The sequence below is a fragment of the Megalops cyprinoides genome, chromosome 21 (genome assembly GCF_013368585.1).
Source record: "Megalops cyprinoides isolate fMegCyp1 chromosome 21, fMegCyp1.pri, whole genome shotgun sequence".
Taxonomy (NCBI): Eukaryota; Metazoa; Chordata; class Actinopteri; order Elopiformes; family Megalopidae; genus Megalops; species Megalops cyprinoides.
Window position 1 is genome coordinate 10,284,629 of NC_050603.1, and position 23,094 is coordinate 10,307,722.

The window sequence follows — 23,094 nt, forward strand, 5'->3', positions numbered from 1 at the left end:
CTGGTCCTTTCTCTCTTTTGGTGCTATGCAGACGAGGACCACATGTTTTAACTCAACATACACAGGGAACGTCTTGCACGGCATCCATATCAGTTCACATACATCATGAGGTCACGCCGACCATAGTTTTACACAAATATTTTGATTTGATGAAACAGGCACCACCACACAGTGCGTAATTAGACAGAAGGAAAACTTAACTCTACAGCTAGAGAAGATTGTTTAATTTATACAGCCGTGGTACTGTAGCAAGCTATTTACCACCTGTCTGTCGCTGGAGGGTGAGGTGATCAGCAGTACGATTAACACAGTAACACAGTACAGTAACAAACATTTTCATGCAGTGGACTAAACCAGCACAGTCAAACCACAGCAACCCCCCCCCCCCCCCCGCCCCCCCAAATCCCCCCTTACCAACTTACCTTCATTTCCTCTCATTAGCAGATGTACACTACATGCAGCACAGAGGAGTAAATTAATTTAGTTTTTAATATGGTCCATTTGCCACAGCAATGGATCCGGGCCCACACACTCATCAAAAAGTGACTCACCTCCATTAACAACGCTTCAGCTTGGCTCGATGAGTCAGCAGAAATCAGAGGCTCCTTTTGAGAAAAGCTGCTTGCTCCTGGATATGTCGGATATAATATCGTAGGGAGAACGTAGATGTGTCTCTGGCCCTGAAGTAAGCTTTAAAATAACTCTGTGGACTTGGAAGCAATCTGTGCATAAGGCAGTGAGATATTTTCATTCTCCATATATGTTTCATCAATTTCAGTTTTAATAAAACAGCTAGTTTTCAGGCAGGTCTCTTATTTACAGTAAAACATTTATTATATTTTTTAACAAAAGGTGCTCTCCTCTTTTCTATGGTTAGGCTTTTGTAGATGATCCCTCTTTGAAATGTGCATTCTGCCTAAAGCACACAAGACCACATGAGACTGGAGGGTTCACGTAAACAGGCCCTCACAACATACATTCTTAAAGCTAAAAAAAACTGTAGACTATTTCTGTAGACTTTTGACTCCTTGTTGGCTAACAAGGTTGTAAGAACAAGACAAATACACATTTATGAATCTATGCAAAGCCACTCATTAGTAGTTTTTAAATATTCATACAATGTTTTTGATACAGTGAACTTTAAGACTCTTTTTTAGCTTTTTGAAATGTTCAGTGTGTTCAGAAAAAGAAAGACATATTCTGGCCTGTTGAATCAATGCACTTTGACGGACTCCCTTTGGGGTCTATTCAACCTAACTGCAAAGAGGCAACTCACACTTAACACCTAAAGTTTGTGTTACACTTGCCATAACTTAGTGTCTATTACAAACTAAAAAAATGGGTGTAATTCCTTAATTCCTTCAAAACTGTGGAATTTTGGCATTTTTATTTGTGGCTAGATTGAATAGACCCTTTTAGCATTAGAAATCTCAATCAAAATGCTCATTTGGGATGATGTTCAAGTTACAATGTGATCTGTCTTATTTGTAAAGAAATGAATATATTTTTCAATTCATAATCTCTTCATTTCCATTCTCTTCCTCTCTGTGTAAGTACCTGGGAGTCTGTGCTTAGCGTGGGTTCAGTTCAGCCTGGTATCACTTGCGCACTTGTTTGAAACACTGTCTTCTGTGCGGTCCACAGACCTCAGTAGAAATGTTCAAACGCCTTTTCCCATGTCTCACCCGCGTGTGACCGCCAGTCCTCCACACATAGGCGAGAATATCCCTTCTGCCCTGGCTCCGACTTCCAGCTGAGTCGGCATTTAGTATATCACCTTTAATTTATCACTCTGGCAGTCTCTGTCAACATCTCCACCAAACAAAAACAATTTCATTTGAACAATGAAGATTAAAAAAGGAATCTGCTCTCTCACTGCCTGAATATATGCATTGCTCTCACATATTCTTACTGCCTGTGAAAGCTACAGTGGAGAGGGGTCAGGATTATTGCAGGCAAAAGTCATTACAGGTCGGTTTTTCGTGAAATGTGCTCTCACACACTGAATAATCAGCTTTGTCTCAGACAAGCGGGGCGTGTGCATCTCAGAACTCTATTCTGGTTAAATAAACTGCTGGTAACTGATTTTCGAGGGTTTATGGAGCCCTGTCTGAGGAAAATACATTTATACAAGAATACATTTTCATGCTGTACAATCAAAATGAGTTACCAATGTCTGCGCCCTCCACAGTAAGTATTGTGCTTGTACAGAAAGACTACCCTGCTTGGATTCTGTTTCACAGTAGCATTGATTATCAGTTGTAGTGCTAGACCTGTGATTGAAACTGAATTTGTTTTGTGTGTGGATGGGCTTAGAAACATCAGCAACAAGATTTTGTGTCAACAAAGCATCAAAGTAGCACACAACAACATAAAAAAAGAACAACAGAAAAAGAACTATCACAAGAAAACGGCAACACAAATTCATTTAGTCTCACAAATGAAAGAAAAGACAAAACAAATTCTCTATACCACAAAGTCCCCCATCCCTAGAGAAAAGAGTCAAACGCTTGGTTTCCTCTAGGGCTGATCTCCCTTTGGCGTTCACCCCCCCCCCCCCCCCCCCCCCCACCTTGCTCACCACGCCTCAAAAAACGAACAAACAAACTAACTAACCAACACGTGTGGTGTTAGGCGTCTCCAAAAAGTCACGGCGGAAGCGGTTAAACCTTCTGCTGCATCTCGATCTGCTGGGGATGTCTGCTCTGGCCCTTGCCATTCATCTTGTAGACGGAGCTTTTCTGCTGCCTCTTCTTGTAGCACCAGACAGCCACCGCGGCGGCCGTCACCAAGGCGCAGATGGCCACGATGATGATGGCGATCAGGGGTCCCCTGCCCGTCCCTGAGGGGCACGCGTCCCCCATGCAGGGCTCCTCCGTGGGCAGGAGCTTGGCCCCAGTCCCCTCGTGAGTCAGGTTGCTCTCCGTGCGCTCGTCGTACAGGCCGGGGACTCCCGCAAACTCGTCCGGCGAACCGGTGGCGCTCTCCTGAGGCTCCTGGTAGGGGGCGGTGACTTCCTCCTGCTCTGTGGGGCCTGGCAGGTGGTCGAGGAAGGGGTAGAGGCTCTCCGTGGTGCCCCAGAAGGCTGTGGGGGCCACCGTGGCCCCGCGATCCCGGATGCCGGAGTCGGGCAAGGCAGCAGCCACAGGGGTGGTGTCAGCCTCTTCTACCACTGAGGGTGTGGTGGTTATATCCAGCCCTGCATCCTCCACACTGCTGCTTACATTCTCTGGGGCGGAGGTGGGCGTCAGGACCATGGGTACATGTTTGATGCCGTAATCCACAGGCCGGGTAGGGGACGCCACAATCTGGGTGAAGTCGGTGGAAGGAGTTGAAGGAGAGGCGCCGGGCTGGCCAATCTCTACGTGGTTGGGGCTGTCCGTCGCTTGCCGAATATCCTCCTCTTCCTCTCCTTCTTCCTCCCCCTCTGCCTCTGTGGAGCCACCCCCAACCTTCTCACCGTCTTCCTCGTCCATCTCGGCCTCCTGGGTGATGGGGTACCCGTCCAGCCAGGACTCGTCACTGCTGGCCACCGACTCTCCGACTGCCTCCCTGGTGTCGTTCTGTGGTTCCTTGGAAGGGACACCCACAGGGAGGTCGTGTGGTTGCTGTAGGGTGGTGGTGCCCTCAGTGTCGACGACTGACGTCTTCACCTCGGTGTGGTCGCCGCCCCTGGCAGGGGTGTTAACGGTCCCTTTGCCGACTGGTTCCCTCGTGTCTTCCGCTCCCCACGTCTGTGAGGGGAACCAGAAAAGGTGCTTCTGGCTCAGCAGGGACACCGGGGCATCTGTGACGGTGGTGGGCTGTTGGCTTACTCTGTCTGTAGAGTCCTCCACCTCCTCCACCTGTCCCTCTGTCACCTCCCTGCTCACTTCCACTCTTCCCTCCTCCTGCTGCTCCTCCTCAGCCACAGGCACCTCTTCCTCAGGCTGGTAGCCTGGCTCCTGTTCAGTGCCCTCCTGGTCAACACCTTCATGGACCACGCTGTCCTGCTCGACGCCCTCGTGACTCATACCGTACTGCTCCATGTCCTCCTGGGCCAGGCCGTCCTGCTCCCTGCCCTCATAGTCCACACCATCGTGGGCCACTCCCTCCTGCTCCAAGCCCTCGTAGTCCACATGGACCACGCCCACATGGGTGACATCCTCCTGCTCCACACCCTCGTGGTCCACGCCATCGTGCTCGGCGCCTTCTGGTCCCTCAAGCGTTCTGTCGCCAAGATGGACCTCCTCGTGGTCTTCCTCATGCTCCTCCTCCGCATCCTCAAAGGACACGTGCGTCTCGTCAGGAAACTTGTCCTCGTAATCGATGTGGGCCTCTTTCTCATCTGTGAAGAACAAAAGTGTGTGTTGTTAAATAGTGGTTATAATAATTAAAATGTTCACTGCAGAGAAATCAGCTACACTACATTCGAAACAAGCAAAGAAATGTTTGTTAACATTTGCTGAAATATTGAAATAAACATTTGGAACTTGCATTATACATTTATCAATTTTTTTTTTCAGAAATCAAGAAAAGACAAAACAGTCAGAAGGCTACTACACCTTTCGGTGTTAATCATATGGGAAATGGCTTCCATTCTGGTGGCCCTAATACCATTGTAGTTGTACTTGTATTCACACATACACACTACCATGTACCTACACAGTAATTACTGTGTAAATACATGTTATGGTAGTTACACAAGCGTAATTACACAGGCCACAAACAGCGTTAACTTTTATAAGTACTGTGTTATCATGTGCATGTGTCACTGACACAGCGGTCAATGTGGGTGGCTTACAGGAAAAGAACAGGAGATGGATAAAGTGCTGCTGGCGAGTGACACTCGCTGTAATGTACACACTCTGCAGCAACACACCCGGCTGAGGCGTTCGTTCTCACGGGAGCTGCCTCTCGAGCGTGCTCTTGTGCTAATAGCAGATTCCTCTACTGCAGCAGACACTGCTCCAACTGAACTAACTGAACTGTTGCTATGCCTGGCTGTCCGTTACTGCCCTGGTTACCATGCGCTTGTCCATCCCACACTGGACTCTGACGTGCTTCAGATTAAATTTGGAGGAATCGCTTTTTCCATGGAAGAGTAAGAGTAATGGCCACCGCAACTCCGGGTTTCTTTTTTAACTCTGAGGCTGTACAAAAATGTTGGTCGAGTCTCCATTTCAGAGAGTGAGCTTAGGACACACGCATGAATGCGTACCAATACCAAGATTTGTCCTGCACTCCTTCTGTGATGATCTGGATTTGTCAAAATTCCCTTCATATTATACAGATGAAGCACTGGAAAGGCACCATGGTTCAATACCTTACAATATAATAAGGTACCTTACAATAATGTTTTATCATTTACATCTATAATGAACAACTAGTTCATAATAAATAAGTATTCGTTACATAGTTACCTTAGCAGAGGGCTTGTCCAAGGTTACTTAACTGTCTCACATTTTACATATCATCAGCTTATCATCAGAATATCATAGAATATCATAGAATATTCATCAGAATATTTGCAACAAGAATTCAGGTTAAGCGCCTTCTCAAGGATATAATGGCAATGTCCCAGTTGGGAATCAAACCTGCAATCCCTATAGGCTCAGGTTATTGACCTCAAAGCACCTTATTACTGGTTGGTTGGCTGTTTGTTAATGTAACACTGCTTGGTCCTTACTTTAAATATCTTTATAAATGTGTAGTTATTCATGCATCTAATTTAAAGTTAGTCCTTTGTTTTTATCCAGTAAGACTCTAATAAAATGCATTACACACCCTTGAGATGTGCGTGTGCAGTGTTAGGACCCACAGCAGAGCAGAAGTCTGTGACACACAACAGAAGCTATGACAGAAACAGAGGGGTTTGGCCATTGATCACCGGAATCACAAGACAGGGCCTTGCCAGGCTGTTCCGGGATCAGTGCTGTTGGGGGGGGGGGTCAGCTCCCTTCCCGGTCATACTCAAAGCAAGGTGCACCGGGTGTTTTCCCGCCGAGACCCTCTGAAGTCCAGCGCGGCGTTTACACACGCAGGCTGAGCCCGGGGGCCGGTATTTGGCACAGAGGTGTCATGGCAGCCGTTTGTAGCCGCAGCATTTAAAGCTTTGGGTTTCTGCGGCTTTTCTCGGAGGACTTGACTATATTTCCGCTGGGCACTGGTGGGGAGGGCTTCTCTGGAGTAGTCATTAGAGAACTGGGCTCGCAAATTGAGAGGCTGAGGGTTGTAATCCAGGGTGGGACAGTGCTGCCTCAGTCTTGAAAGTGTTCAGCTGTGTAAACATATAGTGTGTAAAACATATGTAAATCATCCCCAAAATTAGGACATCTGCTGATCAAAAACTACACGTTTTTTGATGTGTTTTGATGGGGGGGGGGGGGGGGGGGGTGTCAGTTGCAGTAATAAGTCCCCCAGCTAATCAGATGGTAACACTAATAATTCAATAACTCAAGCATCAGCTGATACAGGATAGCATCCATCTCAGGAGTAACGCTGAGACCAGGGCTGGGTGGAAACAGAGATGGAGGAACAGAAATTAATTGTGGCATTTCTTGCAATGTGCTGGCCTTTTCATTCGACTTTCCCACTTTCTCATTAGACAGCTTTATTATATGTGATTCTACAGTATACTACTGCATAATTGTGTTACTCTACCAAATGTGAATTCTGTGTGTTGTCTACCCATTAGGGAAATGGACATTTCAACAATGTTTTCCTTGTCATCAATAAATTGCTTCGTTTTCGAAGTTAATGTTTTTGAATTCATTTTTTACCAGTATTTTTATCAGTATCACTCTGCATAAATAATTTGGTGTGAAGGCCATTTTGCATTCCATCATCAAGAATGACTCCCAATAAGCACTGCAAGTCAGTCTGAACCACATTCCCATATAAAAACAAAGGCCTTACATTTTTTAGACTGTCTGGGAAATAGAGAACCTTAGCATGTGTAGGACAGCAAGGAACACTAATCAAGGTCTTTTCAAGGCTGATCCATTTTTACGTCACATGATGGGCAGGTGGGCTTCATCAGCAAAGCTAATTGGTCACCTGTAGTCTCGTTTGACAGCCACGGCCAATAGAAGAAGGTCATGAGTGACAAGGTTTATATAACATAATAGGTATTCCCACAGGTGGGGTTTCTTGGTTTGACATAGGAGCCTTAAACCACTAAAGTGACAACGCTGGGACTCCCTTTGTGAGAAGTCCTTCTTTCTTCACGTCTGAATGGAAACCTTCACTTGCCAACCCGAGGCTTCGCCTTTTGAGTTTTGAGTTTCTTGTTCCTCTCAGCTCCAGGGGTTGGACTTTTTCACCCGGCAAGCCGGAGAGACAGCGGCACGAGATGGCCGCGCAGGCCGGGGCAGAACACAGCCGCCTTTCACCGGCGGGGGAAAGGAGAGGAAACAGGACGCGGGCTGGAGCGGTTTTCCTGGCTGGCACGAAACCCTACACAAGCGCGCTCGCCTCACGGCTGTGACCTAATCCCTGCGTACATTACACTGCATCGACGTGCAAATCTCTTCTCTGCTCCATTTGGTGGATCAGCGACTAAATACAAAGAGTACAGTGAACGGAACATTCTGGATTCCCCCCCCCCCCCGGGAGTGAGGCTACTCATTCTCAGTGCAGTCATGTTATCCAGATACCAGCAAGAATCAAATCTGAAATACCCTTCCTGAGTGCACTTACAGGTAAGTTTAAATGAGTACACCCCATTAACTTTCTGTAATTCTTGTGTTCTTTGCCCCCGCCAAAATATGAGTGGCTTTGAGAAAAATCACACATCTCCCAATTCATTACACTATTATCATTTAGCTGAAGCTCTTATCTGGGGCAACTTACATAGGTTACATTTGTTACATGTTATGCATTTATATAGCTGGTTATTCACTGAGACAATTCTGAGTTAAGTACCTTGCCCAAGGGTACAGCAGTAGTGCCCCAGTGGGGAACCGAACCAGCAACTTTTTGGTTACAAGCCCTGCTCCGTACTGCTGTGCTACACTGCCACCCCTATGAATTCATTCATGTCATACTCCTCATAGTCATTGCATGCAGTTTTATTGGAATGGGAAAATAAATTCCCCCAACGGACTCAACACCTTGGACGTGTGCAAAAGTTTAAATCAACAGTTTGAGGTCCTGTAATTCTGATCCTGGACCACTGATCACCCCATCATTTCAACATGGAGATATTTTTGTTTGGATCGGTGGATCTGAGGTTGTATTTACTAAAGCAAGCAGTGAGAAACAGTGAACTTCTGATTTCTCTGGCGTGGAAATGGCATGCACATAGAGACCAATGTGTTTGTATAATCTATTGATTCAAAATGCCAGCTTCTATATTTTTCACACAGTAAATTTTTTATTTAAAAATCAAATATTGTTAAACTAACAGCATTTGCAGTGTTGTGTAATCTGAAGTTCAATAAAAATTTGGTACAGTTAACAAAACCTCCATGGATATTACTTTCGCTGCCCAGATAAAGACAGTTGCTTGGATACTGTGTGCAGTTCAAGGCAGAGGTTTTCCCTTTACAAAAGTAGACTTCACAGGGCATCCACACATATCTATGTAACAAATTCAGGCTTTATAAGTCTTTTCAAGGTGTCATACCCTCATATTCAAAGACCTATAAACCATACAGTATTTTACATTGCAAGGTCCAGCAGACCATCAATAAAGCAACATATAAATTTACATTATTTAAATAAGATCGAAAAACCCAAAAAGGTCAAGTAATTTAGCTGTTTAAAACATGCTTTACTTATCTATCCCAGAAATATCAACCATCATATCTTTTCATCAAGAACCGTTCATTCATATCCATTTAACCTTTCTGAAGTCTGATTCAAATAAAAGTTTAAACAATACATAAACCATACATAAAACACTGGAAAAACTTTCCATCTTACTATTTGTGTGAGATGCTGTTAAGTCCACACAGGTACATTGTGTTAATATACATTCATCAAATGTATACAATTTATACACAGCTCACACACTTTACTCTGGAACAGTCAAACAATGTGGATTCTTCCTCTCCTTCATCCTCATAATTTATGAGCACCAACAGAAGCAATGTAGTCTCACAGCTTACTCATTTTGCCAGTCACAGCTTACTGATTTTACTGATGTAGGCCAGCACCAGTAATCTGTCTGTTCAACAAGGACAACAAAAATAATGAAAACTAACTGAGCCAGCTCAGTTCCAGCTATATGGTGGAAAAGGGATATAATGAACCAGCCAGGCTCCAGCTCTGCAGTGGAAAATTGGTAAAATGAGCCGGCCTGGGTCTAGCTCTACATTTGAAAAGGAAAAAAAATGAACCAGCCTGATACTAGCTTCACAGTTAAAAAAAAAGGGTGTAACAAACCAGAGTGGTTTCAGCTCTACAGTGGAAAAGGCATATAATGAGCCAGCCAGGTTCCAGCTCTGCCGTGGAAATGGGGTAAAATGAGCCAGCCAGGTTCCAGCTCTACAGTGGAAAAGGCTAATAACGAGCCAGCCTGGTTCCAGCTCTACAGTGGAAAAGGCTAATAACGAGCCAGCCAGGTTCCAGCTCTACAGTGGAAAAGGCTAATAACGAGCCAGCCTGGTTCCAGCTCTACAGTGGAAAAGGCTAATAACGAGCCAGCCAGGTTCCAGCTCTGCAGTGGAGATGGGTCTTTTCCCCCTGTCTCTCTTAACAGTATCCCAGACTGCAGGCCTTGGAGGAGACGGGCAGCGCTGCCAATAATAACTTCTCAGGGCCCTGACACATCTCCCTCAGCAAACACGCTGATGTTGACGGGGAAATCCTGAGGTGCCTGGCGGCCGGCACAATCTCCTCTCCCGGAGGTGGTTCTCTGGCATCCTATTGGTGGTACATCCTGCTCCTCCTCACACTATCTCCCAGCAGTAATTACTGTTGTTAATGAGGAACGGATGTGATGCTTCTGGTTGGCCATCCCTGACCTGGGATTTTCATGACATAAAAGGAAAATATTCTACCCTTTACTCCTCTTTTTACACACATACACAGACAGGCAGATAGACGGACAGACACACACACACACACACACACACACACACAGATACACACACACATATAAGTCCTCAGGCTCAGTAAATGTGCTCAGGTATGTGGTATGTTCTCAGTATGTTCCAACAAACAATGTCCCTTGGTTCCATTCTGTAAGTAAACTTTAGGGAAAGATATAAATATAGAACTTACAAATACTGGGCAGGTGATCATACATACTATAGCATTCAGATGTGTTGATGTAATACGTTGCTGCTGTCAGAAACAATCCAAGGCGCTACTTTTTTCCCTCTAGAGTGGATCCATGATCAGAACAAGATTGACTCCATAATTCAGACCCAGCTCAATATGCAAAAAAGCAGACCTAGGATCAGGACATAGGCACCCAGAGATGAGCAGTGCCAGTCCTGCAGGACTGGAGTCATACAGGTATTAGAGCTACCTTTCAATTAACCAGTGATGCCACTGTTCCAATGTTGTAACTGAAACCAGGTGGGATCATTATACTTCCACTTTAGAGCACAGGCTAGAGGGTAGAGTTTCCACTGGAACCGGGCTGGCTGGATTAGCTCAGGTTGTGGGTGGTTTTCCAAAATCTTTTCTGTCGTGGCAACACTCGTCAGCTCAGCCTACTCACACCACCGGTTTTGGCCTGCTTACTCCTGAGTTGTGGGTGGAGTGGGAAAGCTGAAGTAACTACACTGCATCCATTAAAAACTCAGGAAGGGAGACAGGAGTACACCAGAGGTAGACTGGAGCAATATTGAGTGGGGAAGTTTCATCTGTGGACAGCAAACATAGTCCAGACAGTTGCTGACGCCAACATTCAGTGCGATGTCATGTGATACAGTTCAGATAATGGAATGGGAAAAGACTGATGCTGATGTGCTGGGGTCAGCTAGCTGTGGCTCCAGCTTGTGCTAGCCGGGTTCCAGTACTATAGTGTGTGGTTGTTATACCTAGAACTGAACGTGAGGGGGCCACATGCAAAAATAAAAATGACTGTGATGTGGATTGGATTCTGTTATGTAGTGACTGATGTATGGTAGTATACTTGGCTTCCCTTGTCTAGTCAGGTCGCACCAGTTAACTTGTGGTAGGGCTTGAATGGTGTTATGCTCACACTCACTGGTCTGGGAGTGCTGTTAGCCGCTGTCACTGCAGCTCATTCAACTTAGGCGGGAAGTCGCTCTGCTAACCGCATGTAATGTAACATAGTGTATTGACCTGAATGAAACAATTAAGGGCTGAGGCTGGTGGAAAATATGTGGAACGGGGGGGCGCTGGCCCCAAGACTGGAGCTGCCTCCAACCCCTCAATCTACAAAGAAGCTCCTAAGGCTCCTTCACGCCAGTTTGCCCACCCCCCGCCCCCCGCCCCCCCCCCCCGCCCCTCCCACCTCTCACCTTTGACGCAGAGCTGGACGAGGCCGTACCACTCGCCACAGCTGTCGCACAACAGGCTGAAGGCGGTCTGGCCGTTGGGCATGACGTAGCCCGGTATACAGGTGTACAACAGCTCGTCCCCCATCTCAAACCCCGTGTGCCCCTGCAGGGTGGTGTGCGGGAAGGAGGGCGGGTCCCCACATGGGTCACCTGTCCAAATTGAAAATTAATAAAAAAAAAAAAAAAATTAGGCCACCTCTTCATTCATTATAGAAAACCACAGAATGAAACAGACTGCAAGTTCTACATTCCCTCTATTCTCCATACATTACATTACATTACATTCATTTAGCAGACGTTCTTATCCAGAGCAACTTACAACACAAGAGAACAGAAGGGTATCCATTCAAATTAAATGAGGAACAGTGTCAGAACAGGCTAACAACACCTGTGAGTGTGAGCGCACAAGTTAACTTGTGCAACCTACCCAGATACCTAAATAGCACACCATAAATATTCACAATGACTCAGAGCATCAGAACACTTTCATGTACAGTATATGCATTAATATATAATTTTTAATATTATTGAATATTACTTCAGTAAATAAAATATCTGTGAGAGTCTTTCTGGAGCACCAAATCAAACTTTGAGTCCAGCTGAGACAGGGAGCCTGATTGGTTGTCATCTGGCAACAAAAAAGTCAATGGAAACATCATCTGAAAATATATCAAGCTTCACACGCCTGTGCTATTTTGTTTCGTACCATTGAAAATTCTGAACATCTCACATGGAGTCAAATTCCAACAAAGCAACTGCAATTTTAAGCCCAAACGGGGCCGTTTATTTTTACAACTGTGGTTAAACTGTGTTCAAAGCAATTTGCATGACAGCACCAAAGGTAAAACATGACAGAAATGTTGCCCCCTGTCCAATTACAGCGTCATATAGGGAAATCACATCTTTGAAAAGCCCCAAAGAAGGCCTGCTATTCCATAGCCATGGAAAATTTCCAAGCCTGGTCTCTGAATGCAGTATGTGGAGAATGTAGGTAGATTAAATTTGCTCAGATATTTGAGCTTGACATTTGTTGGGGGGGGGAGGGGCTGCTGCAGTGGGCTCAATGGGCCTGTCTGCTTAGCTGTGGTTTACCACACAAGGGTACTGCTTTAATTAACAGGGGGCTTCCTGATCTGTGCCTGTTCTCTGAGCCACATCTCGCCTACATTTGAGACAAATACTAAACATACGAGATTCCTTCAATCTAACAGTTATTTATTTGTGTCTGTCTGTCTGTAAGTTTGAGGAAACAGTTTCAGCAGGTGTTTTATTTCATTGATTCTCACACAGCACCCCGACGAGCTGGGCGCTCCCTGAAATTTGTTCTGCAACATGCCCCAGTGGTTACATGTAATTCCCCTAAAGAATCAGCGGCTAATCCATACATAATCATAGTTTATCGATCAAATTATTTTCTTCTCTTTGGTAGATGGGATCATTTTTAATGATACACAAACAAATGCATACAGGGAAGCAATGCTATCTTGACTAGATGCCGTGCTAGTCAAGTGTGTCATGTACTAGACTACAAAGGACATATTCTGATATCCTTAAACTGAACTCACTGCATTGTAGATCTCTCACATATTTATTTACAGTCAAAATTCAGTAATGCCCTTTTGTCACTCAGATAAAATATACACATTTATGAATTATTACGTATCAATAACTGAGTATGTCAGTAAATGAACTAAACAGAAATATAACAAAATTAAACTATTATATACAGTAAAAATAATAACAAAAAGATTGACAAAAAATGCAGGTGAAAACCTCATCCAATCAATCCTATTAATCCAAGCCGAGACATAAATGTTGATATGATTTTTGACATCTTTGTTTTGGAGAAAGTAACGGTCTCACACATACACACATACATTAAACAGACTTGAAATGGAATAAAATGGCTGCAGTTTTAAACATAAACAGGAAAATGACCAAAGCAAACACCCAGCTGGCTCTGGATTATCCTGTCCTTGATTTACTCAATAAACACTGCAGACACACTGCACAACTTAAAGGGCTGCGTTGACTAAATGTTTGCTTTGGGCCGTGCTGAACATGATTCCTGTAAGCAGCTTGATAGATGTTGTGGATGACTGAGGACATGAGGGCATTAAGGAATTTGATTAATTCCTTCTTTGGGTTTGGTACAAATGTGTCTGTATTTGCCGGAAAGGTCATAGAGAGGGTTTGTTACTAAGATGTGTTTAACACTACAAATGAATATGCTGCAGGGAACCTGTTTCCTTATGAATAGGGGCGGCATTGTAGCACAGAGGTAAGGTGCAGCGCTTGTGACCAAAAGGTTTCTGGTTTGATTTTCTGCTGGGGCACTGCTGCTGTACCCTTGGGCAAAGGTACTTAACCCACAACTGCCTCAGGAAATATCCACCTGTATAAATGGGTAACATAAAAATTGTAACATATGTAAGTTGCTCTGAATAAGATTGTTTGCTAAATGACAATAATGTACTGAATATGTGCACAGACAGGAAGATTTAGTCAGTATAAAAGGCATGGAACCTGCCTTTTTGATAGTAAGCTGGCTTTGGTTGGGATTGGTTCCTCAGTGGGCTGCGATTATCTGTCCCAGACACAGCTCTGAAGGAGAGATCAAGATAAACTGCGATCCCATCTCACTGCTGACATCTGACTTGAAGCGAGATCTGGAGATGCTTCTCTGGGTATCCCTCCGGCAGAGGCAGCTCGAACACAGCCCCTCTTTAAAGCAGCCACATCCGCATACCCCAGTGGCTACTTCACCTCTCAGTTATGTCCTTACGCTTCCCTCCAGAAACGAGGGTTTATTTTAAGGGCTGAACTGGTAACGGAAGAATGAGGCTTAATGGAGCCCAAAATGGATGGACCTATTATGCGCTATTGAAGGCTCACAGATTTTAACCAGTTGTGGTTTTTTTTTTTTTTTTTTTTTTACAGTGGAATGAAAACTCTTAAGAGTAGTCTGTATGGGTCAGTGAGGAACATGGCAGGTCCACCCATTCTGGGGTTCATAAAGCCTCACTCGGCCATCACTACGCAGAGCCAGTGTGCAGGTGACTTTCCAGCAGTTATGTCACTTCTTCAGAATTAAAGTAACAACGGTGGGCCTCTTATGGCTAAAAAAAAACCTTTGTAACTGCTCTCTTAGAAGCGTTGTCTTCTCTTTTCTATGCACAAGTGTTTCCGTTTCACTCCATTTACTGTGCTCAACCCTCAGCAGCTGCTCCCTACAAATCCTCACTCTGTGCACAGACATTTAGAGGCCCGTCCATTTTGGTGAGCGATATGACTATTGCTCCTATGCATAGCAGCAGGGTAAAGGCTAACACTCTGCAGCAGGGTAAAGGCTAACATTCTGCAGCAGGGTAAAGGCTAACACTCTGCAGCAGGGTAAAGGCTAACACTCTGCAGCAGGGTAAAGGCTAACACTCTGCAGTGGGGCCTGGCAACAACATAAGATGGAGCATTCTTAACAATTCCAACATGTCAGTCTCAGGCTCCAGTGTGTTAAATTGGATCTGGGCCCAGTCCTGATATCCTGACATCTTGCGGGAGGGGGGGGGGGTTCTGGAAAGTAAGAACGCTGGCTTGTTCTTGTTTTTTTTTTTTTATTTTTTTTTTTTTTTAAAGAGAGCCCCCTCAGGCCAATCTTGGGTAGCTTCCAATCTTTTTTAAGACGGAATTTTTTTTTTTTTGTCCCTGTTAAGCAAATCATCTAATATCAAATGAAATTACACTTGATATTAATCACTGGGATAAAAGTGCCGACAAGCCCCGAAAAATGCCGCGGCCTTCCCGGGACCACGGGACAGGAACCGGCAGAGCGCGCGCGGGGCCGAGACATCCGAATGTTTGTTTACCACCACCCTCTGCCAGCGGATGGCTTTTAAAGGCAGGCCTTTGAGAGCCAGTCGCCCGATGACCACTCCAAGTTATGTAAGCTATTTATCATTTATTTGCGCAGGATACGGTTTTAATCAAGATTAAAAGCTGTCGGTGAGGTGTGGGACACTGTGCCATTCAGAGCCCACCGGATTACATAAAGACGACAGTCTTTGTAAATATCTCCAGCAGGGGATGGATATTGTAGCTGTTATTGATGATGAATAACCCCACTCAGAGTCTGGATGGTAAGGTAGCTGTCATTTTTGCCTGTTGGAAAATTCACGTTTGCTCCACCATAAATTAAGTCCCTTCTCTTTAGTGTTTTTTTTTTTTGCTGACATTCTGGTGAATGTTTCAGTGTTTTTCAGAATGACTACAGACTTTCAGAATGACTACAAATAAAAGCCTATTTGGACTGAGTGACATTTCAGTTTTGTCAGCCAAATTACAGAATTGCAATGTGTGGAAATAAACAGACTTTGTGTGCTTGACGTGCAGGTGTTTTGGTTAATTGACTCCACCAGCATTTGCTGTATTTTCTCTGGGAAAAACGCCTACATTTGTTTTGTTTTCAACTCTAAAGTGGCAAAATGCTTTTTGCATTAGTGTATATGAAGTGGGGCATATTTTTGTAAATGATTTTTAGCATTGTTTTTTGTTAAGATGAACACTGTGGTCACTGTGAACACTGAGCCTTGCAGTGCTCAATGTAATTGCAAATATGGTACATACCAGAAATAAAAAAAAGAGTTCATTTTCATCAGTATTAGGGGGCATTCTGAATTAACCTGCACACAAATGGAGCCCTTTGAAGTCAAGGCTGAATATAAGGCTGAGTTACCTTTTCTTTGTAACCCACACAACATTATTAGTTCCATTTATGCTCCTCTACAAGTGACACTAATCTTGTCAGGCAATAGACTTCCAGGGCCAGATTAAATCTAAGCGCAGTTCACTTTGTCCTCTGAGTGGCGTTCTCTTTGAGCTGTCTGGCACCTAGAGACGCACGGACCGGAGCTGGAAACACTGACCTTTGTCTTTGACACAGAACGCGTCCAGCTGGCCGGCGAGCGCGGTGGCGTTTTCCACCTTCACGTCCACCACCTTCACGGCCTGCACACCGCCGCCCACACTACCGCACACTGTGGTCCTGCAGGGGAGGATAGCACCACGTCACACATCTCTCCACAGCACGCTCACCTCACACGCATCCTATGACATGTCACAACCTTTGTGTGTTCATAAACGCTGTATTCCTGAATTTGCTAAACCGGCACAGTAATAATGATTCTAAAATATCAGACAAATCTTTATATTAAGGTAAGAATCCATTCTTCTCATTCGAAGGATTGAATGATAAATTCCAGGTAACTGAATACAAAAGAAACACACACACCTCACATTTTTTCAGGTACCTGACAGAAAGAAGTATAACAGAAAGAACAAAATATCTGCATGATGCATGCAACCAAAAGCACTTTATTTTGGCTGTGTACAGAGAGCAACAGTTGACATATGGTACACATTTATTTTTCATACCTACACAACATCTTTTGTAAGTAGTCAAAATAAGAGCAAACAAAGAATATGCAAAAACAAAAAAAAAGCACCAAGGGTTTGGGATGAGGTGGGGAGAAGTGGTAGAGGGTGGGATGTGTAAAACGGCTTCTGTCAAACTCATGATTTTGAAACGTTAATAGCTGCCTTTGCTGTTATTGCAAAGCTTGTGTTATGTGGGTTTCCTGTCTTGAACAAATCACTCTCAAAGACCATCTCCCTGAAGTACAGATGTGGAACATCAAAATAGCGCCCCTACTCACGGCGCATGTATGTGGCCCGCATCACACCACAGAGATCAGGATAAGATCCGGTCACGCGGGATCCCAGCCGTGTGCCGTGCCCCGTTACATGCGCCCGTGACTCCGCTCTCCCTCCCTTTATGACCGCGCCCCACGTGAGCTCAGCCCGCACTCCCCTACAAGGCCAGGTCTCCCCGGACAGGGGCGATTAAAGCTCTCCTCTGGCGCTCTCTCTCTCTCACGCAACCGCAGAGATGACATCACCGTCCCTGGCCCGCTATTATGACAACACGAGCCCCACTGCACACGCAGGACAAGGCGCACGTAATGAGGGCAGGGACCGGAGAGCTCCGTTTTATGTGAGGGGTTAAATTACCGAGGGGCGTTTAGGAGCTCACACATGCCGAAGTCAGACCGCTTATCAATGATCAGGCTATTTGGGCTTTTCGTATCCTCAATGATATCCTGCCGTGACAAAGGAGCAAGGGAATAGAGCCCTCACACACAGAACGGCTATTAAAATCTCCTGCCAGGCCTTTTTTTCCCCCCCAGAGTCCCCAGGAGTGTTCCCGGTCTCCAAGGCTCAGTGCATTACCTAATGTTTCTGCATAAAGCAGTAACTGTGTCACCTCGCTTCCAAAAACAGCCACCCTTTATTTCTCCATACCGGTACATGTTTGATAACGTGAAGATTATAGATGGTGTCACTGGAGTCCAGTCCACGCTGCTGTGATAACAGACGGACTGGAGTCACTCTCTGTGGTCAGTCATTAGAGAGAGCCTGTACGTTTAAGCCAATTTCCTTTGCTCGTCTAAACGTCCTGATGCTGGCATTACATCATTGTACTGAGCTACACTCTCCCCTCATCGTCTTCCTCATCATCCACAAAAGTCCCTCATGATGTTAAAACATACAATAAAAATATACATTTTGATACTCCTAATATCAATAGTACAAACACTAATGATAAATGCTGCAGCATGTGTAATTTTAGAAATTGTACAGCATATATTGTACTTCATGATTTTTATACATTCCACAGTAAATGCAGAAAACGACATGCATGGAAGTATTAATAATGCATACTTTAACATACGCTTACACATATTTTTTGTTTAATTTTGCAGCAAAACCATTTTTAGAAAGGTCGTACACACTGTCCCAGACCAATAAAAACATGAGTCAGCAGTCCTGTCTGTTCAAATGATTACACTGCGCCTCATAAAATCGACAGCACTGAAGAAAGAGCTCTGACCTGCAACTCAGCATAAACGCATTTAAACCACTAGTGGAATTTTTGAGCCTCCCAGACTATGACGATTCCAAATGTGTATTGTGAATGATGTTTGTGTGCAAGTGCTGCATGTTCTTCCATTGGCATAAAATGTCAGTAGCCTAAAAAGGTCATTTCTCAGACAGGACAGACAGGCAAGGTATATAAACGGAATTGGTACAGCATTGGTAGCTGTGAAATGTAGGCTCCACCTGAATCGGTTTAGCACGTAAATAACTTAAATTACATAATTATTGGTATGCAGATGATATGTAATGTCTAACAAGGCAACACTATCTCAATAAAACAATCTACCAGAGTGAACACACTGGAATGTATGCCTACGCATCCACATAGTGGTACAAAGACATTGCTGTGGAATAGGGGTTTGTGGTTTATGTAATAAAACAGGTTTTCTACAAAACTCAAGCCCTACCCCTCACCCTAACCCTAACCCCAACCTTTACTCTAACTTACTCTGCACCTCACTGTAAGACCAACCTTTAACCTCACCCAGACTCAAGTTTTATGTAATCACCCAAGAAAAAGGAACAATGTAGTCTCAGTATGCTACTGTGTACCACAATGCAGTCTATATGTGGTCATAGAGAAAATTACTTTTTTCGCTTACCTTTTAAACCACAGTGCAATTTTATATGTAAAAATCCAAAATGAATGGGAGCTCTGGTCTTAATGTCTGTGAAACAATATCTCAATGACTGAGATTAATGCTTCCGTAACACAGTTAGCAAATACATAAAGGAAGACAGCAAAGTAATAGGAAGTAAGCATTGTACAAGACATGGTGATTCTAGGGGTAGAGGTCATTCCAATCTCTGATATGAAGTGGCTTGATATACCTGAGGTACAATCCCTCAGAAAGGACCAGAAAATCACAGGCTCATTACCCAAAATTCATCTGCTTCAGCACTGCCTGCCAAGCCATGAGGTCGGGGGTATCATTTCTAAAGTCGCTGGTCCAGCTGGGGATTGAACCCACAACTGTTCCAGTGTCAAGGAGACAGCTAACCACAAGGAAAAAGGGAAAACAAATAATTCATTTTTAATCACCTTCACGGGATACTTCCTGCGCTCATGTTCCAGATCAAGTTAGAACAGTTAAATGGTGATAATTTATCAGCCTCTGTAAGATCAAGTTAAAACAGTTAAATGGTGATAATTTACCAACCTCTGTAAATCACAAATTTCTTACGAAGCATCTAAATCTTTACAAGATTTAAATCATATAGACTGAGACTTCTCTATTATTTATTTGATCAAAGTCCTCCTCTGAGGAAATCTGTATGGCTTCCACTGTTTTTTTTAAAATAATTTTTTAATGGATGTTAACCAGTTATACAACTAAACATGCTTTTATCAAGTAACCTCTTCAAGGGTGCAATAGGGGGGCAACAGTGTAGCATAGTGGTTAAGGAGCAAGACTTGCAACCAGAAGGTTGCCAGTTCAATCCCCGCTGGGGCACTGCTGTTGTACCCTTGGGCAAGGTACTTAACCCACAATTTCCTCAGTAAATATCCAGACAGATAACATTGTAAAGAACTGTAACCTATGTAAGTCACTTTGGATAAAAGCATCTGCTAAATGAATAAATGTAAATATCAATAGCAGTGCCCTATGAGTATTTAAACCTGAAACCTTTTGGTTACAGGTTCAAGTCCTTAACAATTATGGCAAACTGCTGCCTAAAATCTTCAGCTATTAACATTGGTCTGACCTTTTTAAGAGATCTGCCACTGCACAGCCACATAATAATACAACACCCACATTTTATTTATCCTACTCTTTTAATAACATGCCACACAGCATATCAATTATTGATTAAATACGTGGCGAATTTCATTTATGCAAAGCAACTTCCATGTCTTGCATTTTACATTTTATCCACTTATACAGCCGGATATTTCCCAAAGCAATTCATGTTAAGTACCTTGCTCAAGGTCACAGTAGCACTCCACCTGCTTCTTGCACTGAAGCCTGCATCCTTACAGTCACTTGTTTGGAACATTTATTTAGGCACAACAGCATACAGTCGCAGTAGGAGTATGTTAAGAGCTTGCCGCAAAATGTGACGTTAACAGATGGAAATTTCACAAATTCTTAGTCATCATTGAAAACGTCTTCACGCTGGCCTGAGAATGATGGTCTACATGAGCAAATGCGTTCCTCTGCTTTTGAATCACTGGCTTATGAGCAGTTGTCACTCTTGACAAAGACTCAGTGGCCATAAAGGCAGATGACTCATTGGTCACCCCAACTTCAGGTCATTGTGATGTGACTATGACATGAAAAATGTAGGTTGTCTGTGCTCTGCTCCAATAAAATGCTTTTTTTCAAATGACAGGAGATCACTGGAGCAACACAGGGGAGCCAATTGCAACAATTCCACCTGTTTTAAAGCAAGACAGTCTGTATTAATCATTTTCATGACATTGTTACAGAAAATAATCTGATTTATCTGAAAATGATCCCAGCAATATCTTATGATTGCCTATCTGTCAAGCAAAATTTGTTTCAGCATTGAAATCACTCTCACATCCCATTGAACAGCACTAACTATAGTCTTTATTAATTTAGCCTGCAAAAACAGTGCAATTCCCCAAATGACCTCACTGAAAACTTACTACAGAAGAACATAACTGTCCTGTACAACAAAAGACAAGGGTTCCTGCAGACACCCAAAGAGGTAATGAGAGTACCTTTCCCGTGTTACATGCCCATACTGATGCACCTGCACTTTCACAATGTGCTGTTACACTGCTTTATGTAACTGGTTCAGAAAAAAAAGGTAACTCAAAACTCTGGCCTCTCCAAGAGGCACCGTCGTTTCCACACTATTTTGCTTGCTACCACGAGAACCAGCAGTTGACTGATGGCTATGAAGGTTGCGTTGTGCAGTGGTGCTAACCCTCAGTTGTGTAACGGGGCATTGTGACGACATACCTTTGTGCTGCAGAGCCAGGAAAGAAAACACATACATCACAATTATAAGGTAAGGTTCCATTTACTGATACCATCAAACACAAACAAGGCCAGGCTTATAAATCAGTTTCTTCCCTGATATACTGTAAACATGTCCTCAGAAACTGTGTGAGCAGGGTTCTCTTTGCTTACAATACTGTAACTACCGCTCTCTCAAACCTGCCTTGAATCAGCACTAGAGCTGCTAAACGTCATTTAGCACATCATTTAAATACCATGTTATTTTCTCACTGAAATACAGACTACTAACAAAGCTGCTCTCATTTGTACAGTACTAATAATCCTATGAACAACAGAACTACCTTCAAGAAAACATTTTGCTCGACGCATACTTACATAACTTTGTTGCACTGTCATGACGTTCATGACATTTTTGTTTGACACACTTATTTGTCCTGACGTGTGAGGACAAATACGAATGTGTAAAAGAAACACTCAAATGTTTGATCAGTAAACCCAGCTCGCACTGCAGTGAGAGATTATTATTGAGGCAATCTGAAGGCATCTGAAGCAGGCTAGTGTGCAGTGTTTGAGCTCTTTATCTAGTGTAACATTAACCTTTGTTTGACATCATTTGACAGGTATGTACAATCCTTTGTAAAAGACATGTGTGATATGATTAATGTGTTTGTGAAAGCTACACATGTATGTATATTGTATGCATGTATACTTAGTTCTGGTCATTTTACCCATTACATAATTCAGTGATACCAATCCATATTTACCAGAATTCATTAAAATCAACCAGCTGTTTGATTAACTGAACAACAATTTCAGCTTAGTCATGACAGGTGCCGCAAAATCAGGACAGACAACATTGATTACGTCTTTCTTTTACCACAAACACATTTCTGACACATTTCAGCACATTTCTCTCTTCTAGGATTTAATATAAATATCTAAGTGATGTCAAACCCAGCTCAATATTCAATGAACACAATCAATCAAACCCTCATTAATTAAAAGCGGTTAGAACGAAAGCCAAGATACACAGACTGCCTCAGAGAGGAGGATGAGGAAATGCTGGTGTCGTGCTTAGAGCCATAGACTCCGGTCGTGTTTCTTATGGATTCAATTTCATGGTAGATTATCAGCGTTGCAGCTGGCCGGGACTGTGTGGAGGGTAAGGCATGAAACAGATATGTGGCTTTGTTGAAAAAAAAAAAAAATACTGGGCCTGACATCAGAGTGTTTGTTACTCTGTTCCAAGGGAACATCCTATCTGATCAGCTGACTTCATACAGGAATCTGTGGGACTTTCCCCTTATCCTACAGAGAGCATTTTTTCAGTTTTTTGCCCATAAGCTTGTACTTCTGGCTGTCATGTTACTGCTGTCCTTGTGCATGTGATATGAATCTGATGAATTGTTGCCATATTAGCCTTGCAAGTTGCTCTGGATAACAGCATCCACTAAGTGAAAGAATGAATAATAAATGGACTGCTCCACAGTGCTTATGTGTTTGAGCGCCGGACGGAGGGGAAAGAGTGACCCTCATTGCCCAGCTCCGTCTCTGTGTTCCTTGGAGATCTCCCCTGGGTCCCGGGTCTCGCTCCTGCTCTCTCACCATGACGGCGGGCCAAGTACAAAGTGTGCCCGGCGTCGGGGATGGGGGGGGGGGGGGGGGGGGGGGGGGTGGTGGGGGCAACACGCCAAATCCTGGTGACGGCG

General features: G+C 43.9%; 1 protein-coding gene across 1 annotated transcript in view; it reads right to left on the reverse strand.

Annotated features, from left to right (window-relative positions):
- Positions 1-2,663: 2,663 nt before the first annotated feature.
- Positions 2,664-23,094, reverse strand: part of susd5 (sushi domain containing 5) — a 34,992-nt gene continuing 14,561 nt past the window's right edge. The window contains exons 3-5 of the mRNA XM_036516160.1: positions 16,382-16,500; positions 11,424-11,612; positions 2,664-4,327 (exon numbers count right to left, since the gene is read on the reverse strand). Of these exons, the coding sequence (XP_036372053.1) occupies positions 2,664-4,327; positions 11,424-11,612; positions 16,382-16,500 (1,972 nt within the window). The remainder of the gene's footprint in view (positions 4,328-11,423; positions 11,613-16,381; positions 16,501-23,094) is intronic.